This window comes from Macadamia integrifolia, chromosome 1 (genome assembly GCF_013358625.1).
Source record: "Macadamia integrifolia cultivar HAES 741 chromosome 1, SCU_Mint_v3, whole genome shotgun sequence".
Classification (NCBI taxonomy): Eukaryota; Viridiplantae; Streptophyta; class Magnoliopsida; order Proteales; family Proteaceae; genus Macadamia; species Macadamia integrifolia.
This window is the reverse complement of record NC_056557.1, coordinates 9,897,349-9,919,206: the sequence shown is the minus strand read 5'-3', so window position 1 is coordinate 9,919,206 and position 21,858 is coordinate 9,897,349. Positions and strand designations below refer to the sequence as shown.

General features: G+C 36.7%; 1 protein-coding gene and 1 pseudogene across 1 annotated transcript; both read right to left on the bottom strand.

The window, feature by feature from the left end:
• LOC122079073 overlaps positions 1-21,858 on the bottom strand; it is a 51,787-nt pseudogene that overhangs the window by 5,744 nt on the left and 24,185 nt on the right.
• LOC122079062 (disease resistance protein L6-like) lies at positions 3,257-5,745 on the bottom strand. The gene is made up of 2 exons (XM_042645307.1): positions 4,911-5,745; positions 3,257-3,457 (listed from the first exon to the last, which is right to left on the bottom strand). The coding sequence occupies exons 1-2, from the start codon at positions 5,540-5,542 to the stop codon at positions 3,394-3,396; spliced, it is 696 nt and encodes a 231-aa protein (XP_042501241.1). The 5' UTR covers positions 5,543-5,745; the 3' UTR covers positions 3,257-3,393.

Here is a 21,858-nt window from a genome sequence, read left to right as displayed (position 1 = left end):
CCCCCCTCTCAAAATTTTTATAGAAAAATGTCCCAAAATTAGGTTGACAAATTCCACACTAGTTGTGCCACATCATCAAGCATCCACTTGAAGTGGACATGTTGAGGTAGGGGCATGAATAAAAAAAGGGAGAAAGAACACTACCCTGCTAGAGCAGGAAATGCCCAGACATAGCAGGTTCGAAGATGTTCTTGCATGCCTTCCCATTGGCCCACGCCCTAACGTGTGCCTGCGCCAGCAGGGTAGCGTTCTCTTGTCTTTTAAAAAAAAAAAAAAAAAACTGAAGACTTTCTACAATCATCCCAAGTGTCAGTTGTGGAATTGTTTAAAGCTTGAATTTAGTGGGCATGTTATTAATATCATCACCTAATCTTATAGTATATTCCATGCTTCTGACTTTTGCACTTGTCATCATAATGTTATGAAAACTTGTGTGAGAAGATGGGACTATTGAAAAGGGAAAAGGCTGGGTATGCTTCTAGTATACTCAGATCTGTATTTATCTCTCTCCTTCTCCCCTTTGGAAATGTTCCCTATGCCCCTCCCATCCCAGCCTTCTCATTGGTTGAGCAGCTAGCTCTAGAAAAGCCGGCGGCATACCTAACCTCTTCCCATTTGAAAAATAGAATCCATGAAAGATAATGGGGACAAGCTCTACACATATCTATAATATTTTTATCTATGCAATGGAAAGATACAGAGACTGCAAAACATTGAGAGTTTGTTCAGAACTAAAACAGCATGCACGGACATTCTTTTTCTCTCAAAAGTTGAAGCTTGCGGATATAAAAAGAGAAAAAATATATATATTAAAGATGTGGCTTGAAGCCTTGAATAACCTAGTTTTGGGACTTCATTGTTTCAAATTGTTGGTATGTAGGGAGACATTCTTGGAATATTTGTATATATCAAAGGAGTTCTGTGAATATGAGAAGCGTCATTAGTATTTTTCCCAGATTCTAAAGGCAAAAGTATCACCGGATGTCCATGTTAAGATAGTTTTCCAGATTACCATGACTAATTTGCCCCATGAAAGGGTGATATGGCAATTTCGACTATTGGATATGTAGAGACTGATCCCAATTGCATGGTCAAGTGTAAAATTTCATAATATAATTCAATCCTTTACCCACCCTTGTAATAGGATACCCCGTGTAAATCCATGCATCCCCTTGGTGGTCCACATAGCCTCTTGATGGGTCCTTAATAAATGCTTATTTTGCAACTTGGCAGACTTTGTATGAGCTGAAACATAACGTGTGATTAGGCAGCTTGGGGTTTACTTGCCAACAAAATCTCCATTTCATTCAGCTTTTGCCACATGGCGAAAAGAAGTATTATATATTCCCAAAAAAAAAAAAACCAATTTGTCAAGACCTGGAATTTCAGTGAACTCACAATAAGAAATCTCTAATGCCTCCAACTTGATCAAGTTTGAAAGATCTAGTAATCTTTGAATGGCTTTGCATTCTATTATTTTCAATTCTCGCAAGGACACCAATTTGTCAAGACCTGGAATTTCAGTGAACTCACAATAAGAAATCTCTAATGCCTCCAACTTGATCAAGTTTGAAAGATCCGGTAATCTTTGAATGGCTTTGCATTCTATTATTTTCAATTCTCGCAAGGACACCAATTTGTCAAGACCTGGAATTTCGGTGAACTTCTCACAATAATAAATCTTTAATGCCTGCAACTTGATCAAGTTTGAAAGATCAGGCAAAGTTTCTAATGATGTGACCACATCAACTGTTAACAATTCTAAGGATTCACAATCCTCAAGTCCCTCAATCTTGCATAAATCTGGACAAAAAGCTATGTGTAGTTTCCTCAGCTGTCTAGAATCCGACAGATTTGATATTTTTCTTAATGGTAGGCAAGCCTCTATCTCCAACTCCTCCAGAGAGTCCAGCCCCTTGCCTTCAATATCGGATATGAGACAGTTAATAAGTCTTACTTTCCACAGTTTTTGAAAATTTTTTAATGAGCTGAAGAATTCCACAGAAGTTAATCCCTTACTATCAACATCTTCAATTTTTACTACATCTAATGTCTCTAATTTGCTCAAGCCTGATGTAGATGATATTTTTTTAATTGTCCCACATGAAAAAACTTCTAGGTGGATCAAACTTGAGGGAAGATCTGAGATGTATTGAATCGAAGAGCAATCACTAACTCTAAGGGTCGTCAAACTTGAGGGAAGATTTGAGATGTATTGAAGGGAAGAGCAATCACTAACACTAAGGTTGGTCAAACTTGAGGGAAGACCTGAGATGTATCGAATCGAAGAGCAACGATGAACATTAAGGTTGATCAAACCTGAAGGACGACCTAAGATTGAGATGTATTGAATTGAAGAACATATAATAATATCAAGGTGGGTCAAACTAGAGGGAAGATTTGAGATGTATTGAATTGAAGAACATCCAGTAATGTCAAGGCGGGTCAAACTAGAGGGAAGATCTGAGATGTGTCGAATTGAAGAGCAGCTACTAATATCAAGGTGGACCAAAGAAGAGGGAAGACCTGAGATGTTTTGAATTGAGGAACAGCCATACAAATAAAGGCTGGTCAAACTCAAGGGAAGATTTGGTATGTATCGAAGCTGACTCCATCCTTGAAAGCGCAATACCTCTAGATTTTTCAGGCCTGAAAGCATTGGGAGTGACCTTATTGACCTGCAATTAGAAACATCAAGAGATTTTAAACTAGAAGGAAGATTTGGAAGGGATTTAAGTCTAGAGCATCCACTTAAATCAAGTACTGTCAAGGAAATCATGCGGTCCAATTTCTCCGGGAGCTTCGTTAGACTTTTGCAACCCCTTAAATCAAGTCTTTCAAGAGAAGTCAACCGAAGAACTTCAATTGGCAGATCCACAAGACTCTCACAGCCACTCATATCTAATTTGACCAACTTCTCCAGATAACCAATGGATTTGTCGATCTCAACCAAATTTTTACAGTCTTTGAGAATCAATAGTTCCAACTGTTGATTTGCTGAAAGATTAGGAGTTCTAGTTAGCCTATGACAAGACTTGAGAGTAAGAACTTTGAGATGTAGTGCCATCTGCAAAATAGAATTAATAGAAACATATTCGGTTAGTAGGAAGGAATAAAAAGTCCTATCAAAGACTTTTTGAAATACAAGAAAAAAAATCTTTGACACCTTCATGCAGTTCCAACCCATCCATTCTTTTGTGATCTCACTATGTGATAGATTGAGAACAGCCAGTTTCCGTGGATGAAAATTGGTTTGTAAATATTGGTCATAGAAGCCTTTCCAACTAAGCCATCTCAATTCTGAAAAAGAGTGCATGAAGTTCCCAGAAAAATTTGCATAGTCAACTTGGAGTAACCTCAGTTTTGTCATTGCAGCAAATCCTTTACCACTTATCAAACATTTACCCCTCGATATGCTGCTGAAGTAAAGACTAAGTCCTTCAACATTACTCGTTCCCTACAAAATAAAGAACCTTAATTAATTATCAAACTAAAGTTGTTGTAATAATTCAAGAAGAAGGCATCAAAGAAGTAATCCACAAGCACCTAACTAAATATTACAAATATGTATTCAACACCTACCGTTTGTGTATCAAGTACATCCAAGACTTCCTCTTGGGACCATATTCGAGTACGCTTCCCTGGCTCTTTTATGCTCTCTTGCCGAACAATTTCCCTTCCAAGATCTCGAAGTAGATCATGCATCCTTAATTCATCATTTTCACTGATAGTTATTAAAGACCTTGCACAAAGAGCACGAAGTCCTACTTGAGGGAAATAATCGCACCCATCCCATATGTGGCATGCAATATCTTTCTTCATTCCAATGAAAAAACAAGTAGTATCAAGAAACATTTGTTGCTCCATATCATCTAATCCATCATAACTTATTTTCAATCTTTTCATGATATCATTATTGGGAACTTTTTGCAACTTCTTTAACATGTCTTCCCATACTGATTTTTTCATAGAAAATAAAGATGAACCTATAACTTGAAGAGCCAAAGGAAGCCCTCCAGTAGTTTTTATCATAGCTTTTGAGAGATCCAAATAATCTTCTGGAGGTTGGTCCCTTCGAAACGCATGATGGCTAAAAAGTTGAAGAGAATGATCTAAATCTAAAACATTGAGCTTGTAAATATCATCTGCTTCTTGAGCACATAAAACATCCTCATTTCTGCTTGTGATAATGATCTTACTTCCAATACCAAACCATTCCCGGTTGCCAACTAAACACTTCACATGAATATCTTGATCCACATCATCAAGAACAATAAGAACTTTTTTCTTACAAAATCTTTGCTGAAGCACATCAATTCCATCATCCACACTAGTAATATTATGATTTTTCTGTTTCAATATATCAAAGATAAGTTGATTTTGCAAATGAGGAAGCCCATACTTTTGCGCATTTTCTCGAATATTTTCAATAAAACTATATCCTTCAAAGTGATGAAAGATTGCATTGTAGACAGCCCTAGCAATCGTTGTCTTTCCAATACCACCAAGGCCATGAATCCCCACAATTTTTCTACTGCCAGATTCAATGTTTAACAGCATCAACATTTTTTCTATGTGACACTGGATTCCGACTAGGTTGTTAGAAACAATCAATGGTCTCTTGTTCAATTCACTCCAAATTGTTTTAACAACTATTTTTATTAACTTCCCTTCATGCCTACATAATTCAAAGAAAAGAAAAATAAATAAATATTTGGATGATGAATAATATAACATTAGGAAATGAACCATAAAATTCAACATTAAAGAAACCATATATTTGTGAATTATATGAACTAAAGTAGAGTTACAGAGTATCAAGTCTTACTAAGTATTTGCATCTTATTTTTGTCAAATATTAGACCAAAATTCAATAAATTATGGAACCAAGACAAAACTGTTGGACTTACGTGTCCTCTTTGGAATGCCATCCATCCAATTTTCCAACCTCTTTCAGAGCATTTCGCCACTTCTGCAGAGTTGTCTCATCAAATCGCTTCTGGTGTTCCTCGAAGGCCTCAGCATATACCCCGATCTGGTTTCGCACATCCCTTGGTTCAACTTTATAGAAAATGGGAAAAACGATCTGTTTCATTGTTCTGCTACATTCACATATCTCGGTTAACTCATTGAGACACCATTTGCTTGCACCATAGTTCATCGAGAAGATGGGAATGGAAATTCTCGACTCCTGGATTGCAGTGACTAGCTCCGGACCAATCTCGTTTCCCTTTCGGAGTTCTTCGTCGTCTCTGAAAGTTCTAATTCCAGAATCGACCAACGCATTATAGAGATGATCAGCGAAATTGGTGCGAATGTCTTTACCATTAAAGCTCAAGAACACCTCATAACTCGAGCCGCCAGAAGATTCTGAAGATGATGATGCGACAAAGCAGAACGACTTTGGAAGACGAATATCCACTTTGGAATTGCAGAACCTCATTAGCTGTAACCCTATCAAATTGGTCGTTGATCGCCGCCACCGTTCAAATGTGAATGATGATGATAAGTATCCTAAAATCTTCGACGACGACGACGACATTGCAGCCAATCAACAACTTCTAATTACAAAGGAATTGCAGATCAGAGCAGTTTTACTTACTCCTCAGTTATGCTCACATTTACACTAAAAAAATTGCAGAGTAGGAGGCATAAGTTCCTAGTTTCTACAACTTTCCGGTGACGTTTCCATTTTTTTTAATCGGAGTCCGGACAAAACCCCACTACACCAGGTTTTGTCACATAGCCAATTCTAAAAAGCGGCCACTCAACCTACCATGCTCACATGGGATTACAATTTTTTTTGCGTTGACTCGGTCACATTTATTACTAATTAGGTGAAAAACGGGGCAGGTTTCATAAAACCTTAACTTAATCTTAGGTCTTCAAAATTTAATCCAGGTTTAATCCAATCTTATCGGATTCATACTAATCCAATCTGACCTCAATTGACCCTGTCAAGGTCGAGTTGGACTGGGCTGAGTTGAGTTGGGTTGACCCCTCACCAACTTGTTTTTGTCAGTTTAGACGTTGTTTGGATTTGTGATTATGTTAAATTTGGAAACTCGTCTCTATTGGCTCATCATGTTTTAGAGTCCTTTTACCTGTATTTTCACTTATTAAATTATGATGGAAAAATGACACTGATATCCTGACCATTGAATAGATAGATCACCATTTGGAAACTCGTCTCTAAATCCTTGAGTTTGAGCAATCACATTTATTTGAGGTTAGCAATTTCGTTTACGATAGTTGGGTTCTACCAAAAAAAAAAATTATCAGTAATGAAATGGCTTGTCATTATGGTTTTGCATGTCTACGATTTGTAGTTTGATTGCCATTCAAATATTGTGGACATGTTTTCTATTTCATCATTCACATGCATATCAATAAGTATTTGTCATTTCTCATGAGATGGAAAAATACTTAAAAGAAAGATGATCTACGGCCAGTAATTTGGAGATAACTCTTTGCTCCGATATCTTTTTATGATGATTCAAATTAGGTCTTAAATATAAGAGATGGGGGTTACAACTTTTGTGAAATATAAATTTTTGGGATTTTAGGTGGAAGAGGGTACAAATGACCGTCAAGGTAATAGACTTACACTGGTTCGAAACTGAAAATGTTAGTAGCCTCAAAGGTTCAATTCTTCTAAGTTGAATCTTTGGGTAGGTTGAATCTTTTTTTTTTTTTTTTTTTTGGGGGGTGGGGGTGGGTGTGGGTGTGTGACTTCAAGTCTTCAAAGTTGAAGGCTTAACTCTTCTAAGCTAAATAAATGCCCAACTTTTTCAAGGATAAATGAAACTCTATTTGGTTTCAAAGGAGAACTCTTCAAGGTTCATTATAAGAAGCTTTGAGCAAATTTCAAGAATTTTTTTATTGAAATATGCAACTCAAAATTTGTCTTTTGTATATATGACTACAACCTTTAACCTAGGAGACCACAATCATCACTTAGATTTTCAAGTTGTGACATGGATAAAAAAAAAAAAAGTTAAAGTCTCCAATACCTTGATGCAAGAGTCAAGGTCTCCAATGCTTTAATGTAAGACTCAATACTTTGATTCTCATCCTAAGATGAGTAATGGTCTCTAAGTGGATTTTTTTGCAACTTTCAAGAGAAGAGCAAGATGCACCCAAAATAATATCTTGCAAACTCCCAATAGTAAATTTGGCCAAGGGTGTTTGGATCAGCTACTTAATTTGTTGCCTTTTAATGGTTTGGTCCACAATAATATTAGTGCTTGGTCATGCCTTGGTCTAGGGCCAAATGGGCTTTGTGGGCTTGGTCTTGATGCAAGTAGATCTTTGCAAAGGCTTAGTTGTTGAGCTTCGATGCAATTAAGATGCATCCAAAATGGTGCAATCACCTTTACTAGATTCGGACTCGGATAGTTTTCATTCTTTAGTCTCCTTTGGAAATATAAATGAATGTTCAAAAAATCCATATCGATTTGGGTTCGTTCTTATTTAGGGGGGAATCCATCTTCAAAAAAGCAATTTCCAAAAACTATCTGAATCCATTCCACATATAACCATATCCAAAATGGTCGCCTATTGGTTCATTCAATAGTTAGTAGTCAGAATAGCAATGCCATTCTTCCATAATATTGTAATAAGTGAAAATATTATGGGAAAGAGTAGATACATGTTGATCCAACAAGGACGAGGTTCCAAATTTGACATGATCACCAATCCAAACAATGCCTATCCAATGCTGACATTGGGTCAAAAAGATTATTGATGGTGTCACCCCTTTTCGTATTATGTAGGGTTTAAAGCTCTAAAACTTGGGATCGGTCAAGCTCACCCCTTTCATATTATGTGGGGTTTAAGGAGCCCGGATCAGGTCCTCATACGAGAATCTAATCTTGAGTTCTCGTACGTCCTTTTCTACACATGTAATCCACTAAAGATTACTATCGAAATTACCTACAAAACTGTTACAACTCTCTATCTCTCTCTTCCTATTTAAAAGCCTTTTATCTCTCTGTTCGACTTAAATGTTATACATTATTTCTCTTTATATATATATAACTATTTTTTATTTTTATTTCTTATTTTGATTAACTGATTCCATCAATACTTATACAACATCAATATTGATCCAATAAGATATTGATTCGATCCAATCTGATATCAATCAATTGGATCGGTACTAAAACCCTATAGGGATTTGTGAACCCTAGGATGCTAAGTGAACCGTCCTCTAAGGATGAGTACAAATTTCTTCTTATTTGATTTTTTTGATTTGATTGTTTTGTATTGATATGGTGGAGATCCGTTTTAAGTGAGTTTTAAAATAAAATATTAATGAAAATTAAGAGAGAGAGAGAGAGAGAGAGAGAGAGAGAGAGAGAGAGAATCAACTTTAAAAAAAAATAGAAACAAGAGGGTGGGCAAAATGTACCGCTTAATTTTTATTGGTTTTGGATTAGTATTAGTTATTTTGTAGGATTAATAATAAAAGAATGTTAAATTATAATTAAAAAAATGAAAAAAAAAAATATTTTGATAAACCGTGAGGAGAGAGAGGGAGTGTGTAAAAAGAGAATAAGATAGAAAATAGAAAGAGATAAGTAGTCGATCAACAAATTAGGAGAGATAATAAGTGGATTACACATATCCAACTCTTAATTGTACAAGAACCGAAACTCAAATTCTTGTACAAGGACTTGATGCGGACTCGGGTTTAAGGCTCTTAAAGTTGAGATCGGTGAAGGCTAATACAATTCCAATACTAATCTGAATCGGTTTGAACTGAAATGACCATTAATTCCTTCATTTGACAAAAACAACACAGAAATTCAGTGATCTTAAAGGTGGGCAATACTTAAGCACCAACATCTCGAGGGAGGACAACCCGTCTAGGGTTTCATTACAAATATGTTGCTTTTCACCTTCAAATACCTTCAATTTTCTTAGCCCACAATTTTTATATGATAATAACTTCTGTTTTATGAAACCTGGGTCTACAACAAGAAGACAACAAACTCAGCCTTAACCTAACTTAATTGGATCAGCTAAAACTTGGGTCTACATTAACAAAATTGTGCTCTCGCCTGAATAGACTATCCCAAATTCCCTTTCTAAATTTTGTATTAAATGAAATGGAAAAACAAGAATGTAGAGAATTATTATCCAAAATAGCCTGGACAGAACAGGCTAAAATACATAAAAAAATTTCTATCGGAGTGCCCCTCTACCTTCGGTATTGCCATCAGCAGAAAGAGCAGACCCACTCAAAGCTTTATTGAATCCCTCAAAACAAAACCTGGAACGAGGTCATTCTTCCAAATCCCATCTGAAGTCCTACACAAAAAAACCTGGCAGAAAAACCAAGTTATTTGATGTCAAGGACATAGACGCCTTATACCGGAGTCACATTCCACCATCGCTTGGTAAGATCAATCTTCTGCGCCATCTTCACCCCTGGAAAAAATGCAGAGAATTCAGCTATAAAATTAGATGCCTGAAGACCCTGAAAAATAGATCTGACAATGGCGTTGAAATTCCTAGCCAAATCTTCAGACCTTTGAAAATTCCTCTCTGCCCATAGCTGGAAAGGAATAATAATCGCCGTGGCCATCCAAATGTCCTTCAAAGAGAGGTCTCCGCTTTTCTTTTCCACCAAGAAAAAAGTTCTTGAATTGAACGGAAATCAATCCATCTCAAATCAAATATTTGCACAAAAAACTTCCTAACGGAAACCGCCAAAAGGCACTCTAAAAAAAATATGATTCATACCTTCAGACGCCTTGCAGCAGAGGGAGCACCTTGAGACCAGAGGAACTATCTGCTGAATAATATTATCACTAGGAAGGGAGTACTGCACCATCCTCCAACTGAAAACTGATTGACGAGGTGTGAGAAATTTATTCCATACAATTGAAAACCAAAGAACCTCAGGGAACTTCAACCGAATATCATCCCAAGTTGATTGAACAGAGAAATATACCCGACTGAGAAAGAGAACATACCTGACGATTCTCTAAGTTTAGGGAGAGCAGGACCTCAGACGCCTCTGCACACATGCCCTTTAACTCCTCAGACAGCACCACAGGGAAGCTCCAAGGTTCAAGGTTGATGAACCTTCCAAATTAGACGATAAAACCAAATGCACATGAACAGTATCATTTTGAATGCAGTACCTATCGGTGGCAATATATCAATAACCATATTTGTAAATAATGGGAAGCCAAAAAATTAAAAAAAAAAATGCAACTTTCTGTTTAAATCACAAACATAATGCTATTTCTGGCATAATATAAAAACAGAACAAGGAGCTAAACCTTTTAGGCTTGCTTCATGTCTCCTTATTCATTATTAAGTGAAGCAAATAAAATGAAATTAAAACTTTATGCTAAAGGATCAATCCATAAATGGGGATTTTATTGAAGAAGCAGAGCATGAATTGAAGGCAAACTGAGTAGACTGGATTGAGACTCAAAATTGGATTTAGTAAGGTCAGTGAAACAAAGTCTATACCTTTGATTGACATGAAAGCTACACCTCGTACTAATTTCCATAAGGGTTGTGTTTTTGGGAAGGGCACGTGCCTTTTGAGGAGCCAATCGAAGGAAGGTAGGCTCACCCAGTAGCTTTGCACTGACTTGTCTCTCTTATTTGCCCTTTTCCAAATCAAAACCTTGAAAGGATCCAAGTGTCCTTGAGTAATAATCACAGAGCACACAACACTCCTTTTTGCTAAGAATATTACTTGTCATCACTTTTTATGGGGAAGGAGAAGTTATTAGGGTGTGGGAGACTGACGAGCAAAGGGCAAAAAAAACCCAAAATTTTACTGACTTAATAGGGTCATAGCCAAAAAATAAATTAAAATAAAATAAAAACCATATCACACAAACAGAGGCTACTGAAAATGAAAACAAAAACCAACAAGTCCAACTCATCAATTCATATTTTATACATATATAGGGTAAAAATAACTCTGTCCGGGAGCAAAGCTCCTGCACCCAAGAGGTGGGGCGAATGACCACCCTGGCCCCATGAAACACCCTATTTCCCCCTGTTGATGCTTAAGTGTACATTGCCATTAGCCCCCATGCTAGGGCAGGGGCCCCTTCCAGACTGAAAACTGTTTCCCGTATGTATGTATGTATATATATATATATATAGAGAGAGAGAGAGAGAGAGAGAGAGATACCTAGATTGAAGAGAGAGAAACGTAGAATGATGAAAGAGATACGTAGAATGAATATAGCTCCCTGATAGATAAGATAGCAAAAGAAGAGAAATATGAATATGGCTAGAATGGATAAAGCTGCTCTGCGGAGAAGATCGGACCTGTAATTACAGATGATTAGTTGATTACATATTCAAGTAGAAATAAAAAATGGTAAAAAATTACATTTGAGGCACCTACAAACTTGAGATATTTTGGTCATTTCATTGTCATGTGTTAACATAAACTAACACCTTTGCGCTTATGGATCCCAAACATAATTTTGTAAATGTTAGCTATCTTAAATGTAGACACCCTAAATGTTGGATGCCTAAAATGTAGTTTTTTAAACATTAGGTACCTTAATTATGAATGCCCTAAATATTAAATATCTCAGGTGTAATTTACTGATAAAAAAATCAAAATCTCATTAAAAAAAAAAGGGAAAATACAATATAATCCACTCAAAATGTACTTTCTCCCATCTCAAATTTTTGACAGGAAAATGTCCCAAAATTAGGTTCACCAATTCCACACCTATTGTGCTACATCATCAAGATTCAAGCATCCACTTGAAGTGGACAAGTTGAAGTAAGGGCATGAATAAAAAACAGGAAAACTTTGTAGGCTTTCTACAATCACCATAAAATTCAGTTTAAAGCTTAAATTTGGTCAGCATGTTATTCATATCATTACCTAATCATATATTGAATTTCACGCTATATGAATTTCGCACTTGTCATCATAATGTCATGAAAACTTGTGTGAGAAGATGGGACTATTTGAAAAATAAGAACCAAAATAAAAGATAAATGGGGATAAGCTCTATACATGGTGGGTTGTACATTTTGAGTGGACCATCAAATTCGACATACAAAATATCTAGGAATTTTTATCTATGCAGCAGTGAGATACCAAATCATCTTTCTCACATTGGAAAACATTGAGAGTATGTTGAAAACTGCAACAGCATGTAAGAACACTCTTTTTCTCTCAAAAGTTGACGCTTGCTGATATGAAAAGAGAAAAAACAAAATTAGAGATGTGGCTTGAACCTAGTCCGGGAGCTTGTTGATGAGAAAAGAGAAAAGAATAGATAAATAAAAAGACATTGGTCAATCTAGTTTTGGAACTTTTTCGTCTCAAAATTTGAAAGAGGGAGACATTCTTGGGATATTTATAAATATATAGCAAAGGAATCCTAAAAATGTGAGAAGTGTGCTTATTAGTATTTTCCCAACTGTTGATGGCAAAAGTATCTCTGGACGGACACATTAAGATAGTTTCATGTACCATCATGACTACTAATTTGCCACATGGAAGGGTAATCTGAAGATTTCGACAAATTGAATATGTAGGGAATGGTCTTAATTGGTGTGGCGTACCCAGTGCACAAGACTCCCGCATGTGCGAGGTTGGGGGGACAAGAACTATGCAGCCATACCCCAAGAATGTTGAGAGGCTGTTTCGACCAAATTTAATCATCTATTCTCCCATGTAATAGGATACCATACCCACCCCCCACCCCTATAAGTACATGCATCCCTTGGTGGTCCTTAATTAAATGCTTAGTTTGCCATGTACTCTTGGCAAACTTTGTCCGGGTTAAAACTTGAAACATGAGTAGGTAGGCTTGGGATTTACTTGCCAAAAAAATTTTCACCACATTCGGCTTTGCCACATGGCAAAAAGAAGTGTTAGTGCAGAAAAAAAATGGGACTCAATTATAAAAGTAAATAATTCTGAGTTATTGAAACAAAGGGAGTGAAGGTATGTACCTTGAAGAAATACGACGATCTGATACTATATCCACAGACGAGGACCGTTTTCGTACATTCGAGTCCGTGAAGCTGATTTTCCCTCTTAGCTGCATCCAGAATGACTTCTTGATTGGGGCCCAGAAATACCCACCATATCCCTTCCCCACTCCCTCTAAAATTGTCAGATCTGGAACTTTTTCCAAATACATACACCCCCTCACATCAAATATCTCCAAAGATTCCAATCCATTAACAGCTTGAATCTCAGTTAGTTTTACGCAGGATTTAGCTCTTAGTATCTTTAATTTCTTCAGGTTGGATAGATCTGGTAATCTTTCCACGGACTCGCAACCACTGATATCCAAACTCACTAAAAAATCCAATCTGTCAACACCAGGGATCTCAGTTAGGTTTTGACAGTCTTCAATCACTAGATCATACAAGTTTTTTAAGTTTGATAGATCTGGTAATCTTTGAATGGCTATGCACCCTTTTATTTTCAATTCACGCGAGGATTCCAATCTGTCAAGACCTGGAATTTCGGTCAACTTTCCACCATGCTCAATCATTAATACCTGCAACTTGTTCAAGTTTGAAAGATCAGGTAAAGTTTTTAATGATGTGGCGTCACTAACTGTAAATGTTTCTAAGGATTCACAATCCTCAAGGCCCTCAATCTGGATTAAATTCGGACATGAATTGATTTCTAGTTTCCTCAGCTGTCTAGAATTCGACAGATTTGATATTTTTCTTAATGGTAGGCAAGCCCCAACCTCCAACTCCTCCAGAGAGTACATCTCCTTGCCTTCAATATCGGATATGCCCCAGTCCATGAGTTTTAATTTCCTCAGTTTTTTCCCGCCTTTCAGTTTTTGAAAATCTTTTAATGAGCTGCCCCACATGGTGAAGAACACCCGGGAGTCCAATCCCTTATCAACACCTTCAATTTCTAGGCTGTAGCACCTATCAAGACATAATGTCTCTAAATTTCTCAATCCGGATGTACTCAATAGTTTTTTCATTGACCAACAAGAAATAACATGTAGGGTGATCAAACTTGAGGGAACACCTGATATGTATCGAATTGAAGAGCAATGACTAACATGAAGGTGGGTCAAACTTGAGGGAAGACCTGAGATGTATTGAATTGAAGAACAGTAACTAACATCAAGGTGGGTCAAACCGGAGGGAAGACCTAAGATTGATATGTATCGAATTGAAGAGCAGCAACTAACATCAAGACGGATCAAATTTGAGGGAAGATCTGAGATGTATTGAATTGAAGAGCAATCCATAACAGCAAGGCGGGTCAAACTTGGGGGAAGATCTGAGATGTATTGAATTGAAGAACAGCCATGGATATCAAGGCGGACCAAACTAGAGGGAAGACTGGAGATATTTTGAATTGAAGAGCAGCCAATAAAATCAAGGCTGGTCAAACTCAAGGGAAGATTTGGCATGTATAAAAGCTCCCTGCATCCTGCAAAACGCAATACCTTTAGATTTTTTAGGCTTGAAAGCATTGGGAGTGAACTTATCAACCGGCAATAAGAAGCATCAAAAAATTTTAAACTAGGAGGAAGATTTGGAAGGGATTTAAGTCTATCGCATCCACTTAAATCAAGTGTTGTCAAGGAGATCATGCAGCACAATTTCTCCGGGAGCTTATTTAGACTTCGGCAACCTTTCAAACTGAGTTCTTCCAGTGAAGTCAACGAAAGAATTTCAATTGGCAGATCCACCAGACTTTCACAGCCACTCATATCTAACTTTACTAAGTTCTGGAGATAACCAATGGATTTGTTGATTTCAACCAAATCTCTACAGTCTTTGAGAATCAATACCTCCAGGTCTCTAGGAAGATTCGGAAGGGATTTAAGTTTATCACAGCCACTTAAATCAAGTGTTGTAGAGGAGATCGTGTGGCCCAATTTCTCTGGCAGCTTACTTAGATTTCTGCATCCCTTTAAATTGAGCCTTTCAAGAGAAGTCAACTGAAGAATTTCCATTGGCAGACCCACCAGACTATCGCAGCCACTCATATCTAATATGACTAAGTTCCTGAGATAACCAATGGACGTATCGATCTCAACCAAATTTTTACAGTCTTTAAGAATCAATACCTCCAAGTGTCGATTAGCTGAAAGGTCTGGAGTTCTAGTTAGTTGATGACAAGACGTGAGGATTAGAACTTTTAGATTTATCGCCATCTGCAAAATAGAATTAATAGCAACATTAACTAGTTAGTAAAAGGATTTATATCAAAGCCATTTTGAAACAAACAAATTGAATAAAAAAGAATTCTTTGAGACCTTGATGAAGTTCCAACCCATCCATTTTTTTGTGATCTCACTATGCGTTAGATCGAGAACAGCTAGTTTCCGTGGATGAAAATTGGTTTGCACATATTGGTTATGGCAGCCTTTCCAACTAAGCCATCTCAATTCTGAAAAAGAATATGTGAAGTTCCCAGAAAATTTTGGATAGTCGAATTGGAGCAACCTCAGTTTTGTCATTGTGGCAAATCCTTCAACACTTATCAAGCAGCTGCGGAAGTCAATACTGAGTCCTTCAACATTACTTGTTCCCTACAAAATAAATAACTTTAATTAAATATCAAACTAAGGTTGGTGTAATAACCCAAGAAAACGTAATCCACAAACAGCTCATTAAATATAAGAAATATGTATTCAACACCTACCGTTTGTGTATCAAGTACATCCAAGACTTCCTCCGGCGACCATATTCGACTACGCTTGCCAGGCTCTTTAATGCTCTCTTGGCGAACAATTTCCCTTCCAAGATCCCGAAGTAGATCATGCATCCTTAATTCACCACTTTCACCGATTGTTACCAAAGACCTCACACATAGAGCACGAAGTCCTACTTGAGAAGAAAAATTGCACCCATCCCATATGTGACATGCAATATCTTTATTCATTCCGATGAAAAAACAAGCAATATCAAGAAACATTTGTTGCTCTTCATCATCTATTCCATCATAACTAATTTTCAACCTTTTCATGATATCATTATTGGGGACTTTTTGCAACTTCTTTAATATGCCTTCCCATTCTGATTTTTTCTTAGAAAATAAAGATGAACCTATAACTTGAAGAGCCAAGGGAAGTCCTCCAGTAGTTTTTATCATGGCTTTTGAGAGATCCAAATAATCTTCTAGAGGTTGGTTCCTTCGAAATGCATGATGGCTAAAAAGCTGAAGAGAATGATCTAAATCCAACACTTTGGGCTTGTAAATCTCATCTACTTCTTGTGCACATAAAATGTCCTCATTTCTACTTGTAATAATGATCTTACTTCCAGTACCAAACCATCTACGATCTCCAACTAAATGCTTTACATGAATATCTTGATCCACATCATCAAGAACTATAAGAAGTTTTTTATTGCAGAATCTTTGCTGAATCACATTAATTCCATCATCCACACAGGTAATATGAATTTTTTGCTTCAAGATATTAAAGACAAGTTGATTTTGCAAATGAACAAGCCCATTGTTTGAGCATTTTCTTGAATATTTTCAACAAAACTGTATCCTTCAAAGTGATGAAAGATTGTATTGTAGACAGCCCTAGCAATCGTCGTCTTTCCAATACCACCAAGGCCATGAATCCCCACAATTTTTCTATTGTCAGATTCAATGTCTAACATCATCAACATTTTTTCTATATGAGTCTGGATTCCAACTAGGTCCTTAGAGACAATCAAAGGTTTCTTGTTCAATTCACTCCAAACTGTTTTAACAACTATTTTGATCAACTTCCCTTCATGCCTGCATAATTCAAAAGAAAAATGAATAAGTATTTTGGATGATGAATAATATAACATAAGGAAATGAATTATAAAATCCAACATTGAAGAAGCCATATATGTGAATTATGTGAACTGAAGTAGAGTATGCAAGTCCTAACATGTACTATTTGCATTTCATTTTTATGTTTCTATTATTATATTTATTCTCCACTCTCCATCAATTTTTTTCACAAGGAAGCAAATAGTGTAGCATGGATGCCAAAACTTTAGCTAGGCATAAGCGAAGCAGGGGTAAACCCCAGTCTTTAACGATATAACTTGTAAGCGTCACCAACTCTTTTTTCCACTGCAGTACAATTCCCTACAACTGTCATGGGGCCATCTCCCATTCAAGTATTCTATCAGATTTGATAGTTTCCATGAAGTTCATTCATTCAGTGAAGAAAAATGATAAACAAGATCTCACATTTTATTGCCCTTAACCAAATATATATATATATATATACATTATTCTAAGGTATACCTAAACCCATATTATATAAGAATACATATTAAAATGATCCAACATTCCTATCCCAAAAAAAAAAAGCATAAGAGGACAACAGTAATTTGTCTCTCTAATACATGAAAGAAACTCTAGATTTTTATTATGTTGAAGACATCAAAATTCAATGTTAAATTTTTTTTGATAGAATAATTAATAAAGGGCGCTTTGATGTAGATAAGTCACCTGGGCTTATTTTATTGCAAATAAGCCTTGGGTTGGCTTACACGAGTATTGAACCTTTGATCAAAAGGGGTATTTGTTTTATTCTGCCACTTTAATGGCCTAGAGTAAGGGAACAAGGTAGAAAAACGGGATTTAATTCATTAGTTTAGTTAGTTGCTATTTAATTCAATAAAGGCCCATTAGGCCATTGGTCGGTTGTAAAATCCTATATGGACTATTAGTTAGTTAGTTCTACTCCATGTTGGAGTCATAAAGTCAACTCCTAGTCCTATTTTGAATTCCTAGTTGCAGTAGGAGTGTCTAGTCCTATTGGGAAACTAGCTCCTAAGTAGTTTGATTGCTATTCTGCCCTCTATAAATAGAGGAGCCTATGTACTCATAATGGGAGATTTGAATGAATGAATTATTGAGTGATTACTCTTTAGCTAAAAAAACTGTTATTGAGAGGTGAGATGCCTAAACCTTTGAGGGGTGTGATACCCAAAACCTGAGGGGTGAGATACCCATTCTTTTATTCTCTTTCACCCTTCTCAACCCTCCATCGATTCTTCTTTCTCTATTTTTATTTTCTATTTATTGTTATTAGAAGTTCAGACCTGTTAAAGCATACAAAATCAGAATCAGCCAGCTAAAGAGTTCTTGTTCTTGAAGCCAATTGACCCTCATTGCTGCCCAAGTTTGAGATCTGATCTATAGATTCTTTGGAGGACTGGTTCTATACTCTAAGAAGATCAATCGATCCTCTTGAAGGTTATCTGAAGAAGACAAGTTGATGTTCCTGCAGAATTCTTCACATTCTCTCTCTTAGGTCTGAAAATCAACAAAGTGCGTAACTCCATAACCAGCCGTCAGAAGCCCTTCACATTTAGGGGTTTTTGTGCCCTCCCTAAGGACTATCTACACCAAAAAGTACAGCTCAATCGGACTCCCACAGATCTGGCCACTCCTTTCTCTCTCCAGCTCTATAGAAGATCTTTCTCTCTCCTATCGGGTTAGGTTTTGGGCTGATTTTGCTCCTATATGGGTATTATATCCTTGAGGGTTTATTTGATGGTATTATTTCTTTATTTCTTACTCCTATTTGTATTGTTTGGGGTTATAAACTGCGAAGTTAGTTACTTGTAATCTACTCCTGAATTAAGACGACCTCATGGATACATCTGAAGACCTTGAGGTTGAGCATGTGGAATTCGTCATCCCATGTAAGTATCTTGAAGATCGAGCTCCTCACATTCTAGACTACATCTTTATTATCAAAGAGCTACCTGAATTTTTCTACGGCTTGAAGAGGGACGTGCACGATGATATAATCACCCTCACACTCTACAAAATTCGAGGACGAATTTTTTCTAAGAGAGGGCGAGTTGATGTAGATAAGTCACTTGGGATTATTTTATTGCAAATAAGCCCAAGTGACTTATCTACATCACGCTTACTATAATCATTTTTTCCTTTTAATTTTTCCTCCCCTTTATATATGGACATTAAGTGTAAACCCTAGCTCACCTGAAGTCCTAAAACACAAACCTGATTTAACCTAGCTTTAAGCTTGCCCAATCAGGCCCAACTCAAGAAATATAGCCCATATAGCTGCTATATTGGGCTTTACTGAGTTGGACTTTGTTGGGTATGAGTAACTTTTCCACGTGTCTATATGTACTTCTACTCTACAAAACTCATTTAATATTAGATGTTAAGCAAATAATTTCATAATAAATGATCAAATACAATTAACTGTTAGAAAACATATTAAGCTGAGAAGAGAGATGGAGACCACCGGTGGATGTGAGAGGTAATTCTATATTGAAATTCCTTGTTATTCATATGGAATCTTGGCTACATAAAGAACAAAGTGAAAGGTAATTCAATCATTTTATTTCAAAATGTACAGATGCATTGAAGACCAAGAAATAGGGCAAACCTATAAGAAAAATTTAACAAGTTATCCTATTAAACTATTTGGGGAATGGATATTGATTTCTGGTTATGCATGATTCCAGGGGTTATCCAAATTTTTTTGTACTTTATTTTGTCACGTAGAAAACTCTGCTGGACTGAAACCTGACATGTACGCAGGGAACCTTGGTGTGTGTTGTACACAAAATTTTAACTTCATATCATCTCATCTAGGAGCGTCAAATTTCAGCCCAAATCGGTCAAACCAACAAAAAATGACCAGTTCAGCCCAGACCCTACCAAACCCTTATCAGCCAGCTTTGGTCTCTCGAGACTGGTATCAACGAAATCAATAGAAAATGAACAACCCATTAAAAACCTAAAAGTCGGGGAAAACCAGAAAACATTTTTTTTTTATTTTTTTTATTTTTTTAATGATACCCAATAAAAGCCCATTAACCCAACCCAATACTTGGGGACTTCAAGACAGTCAGATGTCCCAGTGAGAAGTTAGGAGGTGGTTTCTTTAATCAGGGGGTTTGGAGAATTTTCAGAAATGTTTGTTTGATAGATTTGAAAAGTAAAGGGGAGCTTACCACTTGGTCTAACAGGCAGATGGGGGAGCAGAAAACATTTTGCAAGCTCCACAGGGTTTTTATTAAATCCATTGGTTGGACAGATTTAGAGGTTTGGAAGCGGAATTACTTCCCCAAGGAATTTCGGTTCACAGTCCCATTAAACTAATATTATTAGAGCACAAAAATTTCGGGCCTAAGCCATTCATGTTCTTTAATGTTTGGACAGGTCCTTCAGAATATCTTGAGGTGCTAAAGCGGGGATGGGGTGCAAGGTTGCCTGCCATGAATGAATTGAAGAATTGGAACAGAAGATATTTTGGGGATGTTTACAAAGAATGACTGCAGCCGAGGGAGAGCTTTTGAGAATTCGGTTCTGATGTAGACCCACACTTTGGAAGGACCTACCACAGGAAGAAAGGCCCAGCCAAAAGGGGCCTATCGATCCACACTTAAGCCCACTTCAAGTGGCTGAATTAGTTGTTAGAATAAGGGACCATTGGGCCCATCGATTCTAGCTATAGGTATTTATTTAATTGTTTAATAAGTGAGGCCCATTGGTGTTAGGGATATGCCCACACTCCTATAGTTGTTTTGATGATAACAAACATATGAAGGTATTTCACAATTTGCCGTCAAGAATTGTTTTGTAGAGACTTCATATCAAAGATCGAATTTGATGAATGAAAGAAGAAATGAAGATTGAAGTCATCAAACGAAGAGTATCAACAAATTGGCATCAATGCTTGAAGAAGATATCAAGTATACCCATTAAAGCTCAAATGTATATGGCATAAAGTGATGAAAATTGAAGACTTGAACAGTTGATGATTAGAAGACTCCAGTTGAAGATTAGAAGACTTGAAGACTTCTAGATTATGTTGTAATTTACACACACTAACATGCACTACACTCATGCATTTTAGTGTTAGAAAAGACATAAGAAAATAACTCAGGCATTGGACCTCTTTGTGTGATGTTCGGTAGTCAAAACACAAAACAGAGACCAACCGGCAATTGCCGGATCGAAGCAGCAACTACCGGATTTAATTGCAATTGAACCCTTTAGAGATTATTCTCCTTCCAAATTGGGTGGTTTTATTATCCTAATAAAGCCTAGACTCTACCTATATAAATCCCACACTTAGGTAGTGTTTCATGTACCTCTCAAACATTCAATACTACACATCCAAGTGCATCAATTGAGGATTAGAGTGAAGAGATTTGAGCATATTTTCGAAGAAGAGCTCAACTCTCTCTACACAAGTCTTCTCCATTATTTAGCATTCTACAAGCATTGAGAAGACAACAAGGTACATTCTTATCTATCATTGCATTTCATACACGCATCGCACGAGGAATTCAAAACTTTATTCCACTTCCTTGTCTAGATTGTACTTAGGCTAGTGTAGGATTCTCTTGTCCTAGTAAGATTGTAAAAATTGCTTCTCTACCTGTAAAAGAAATTGTAAGGTACCTCTCTACCTTAAAGGAGATTGTAAGGTGCCTCTCTACCTAAAAGGAGATTGTAAGGTGTCCCTCTACCTGTAAAGGGGATTGTACGGATACTCTTATCCTTAAAAGTGATGCAGATTAATTACCAAAATAGGATTTTTTTATTAGGAATAAGCCTAGGGTTGGGTTCCATACATGTTAAGCCTAGGGTTTGATTCCATGTGTTTTGAGTGTAATAGACCACTTTTATGGGTCTAAAATGGGGGCTCCAAGATTGAGTACGGGATTACTAGTTAGTTTCCATTTTCATTAGTCTCCTTTTTAGTTGGGCTTGATTTGAGTTATACTTGTTTCCTTAAGAGTCAAGTTATTAATTGAGCCAAGTCATTAGTAATTAGTTTCCTTTTTCAACTAGTTTCTAATTTCAGTTTTTAGTAACTATTGTATTAGGAGAATATTTGGTTTCCTTTTTGAGGAACA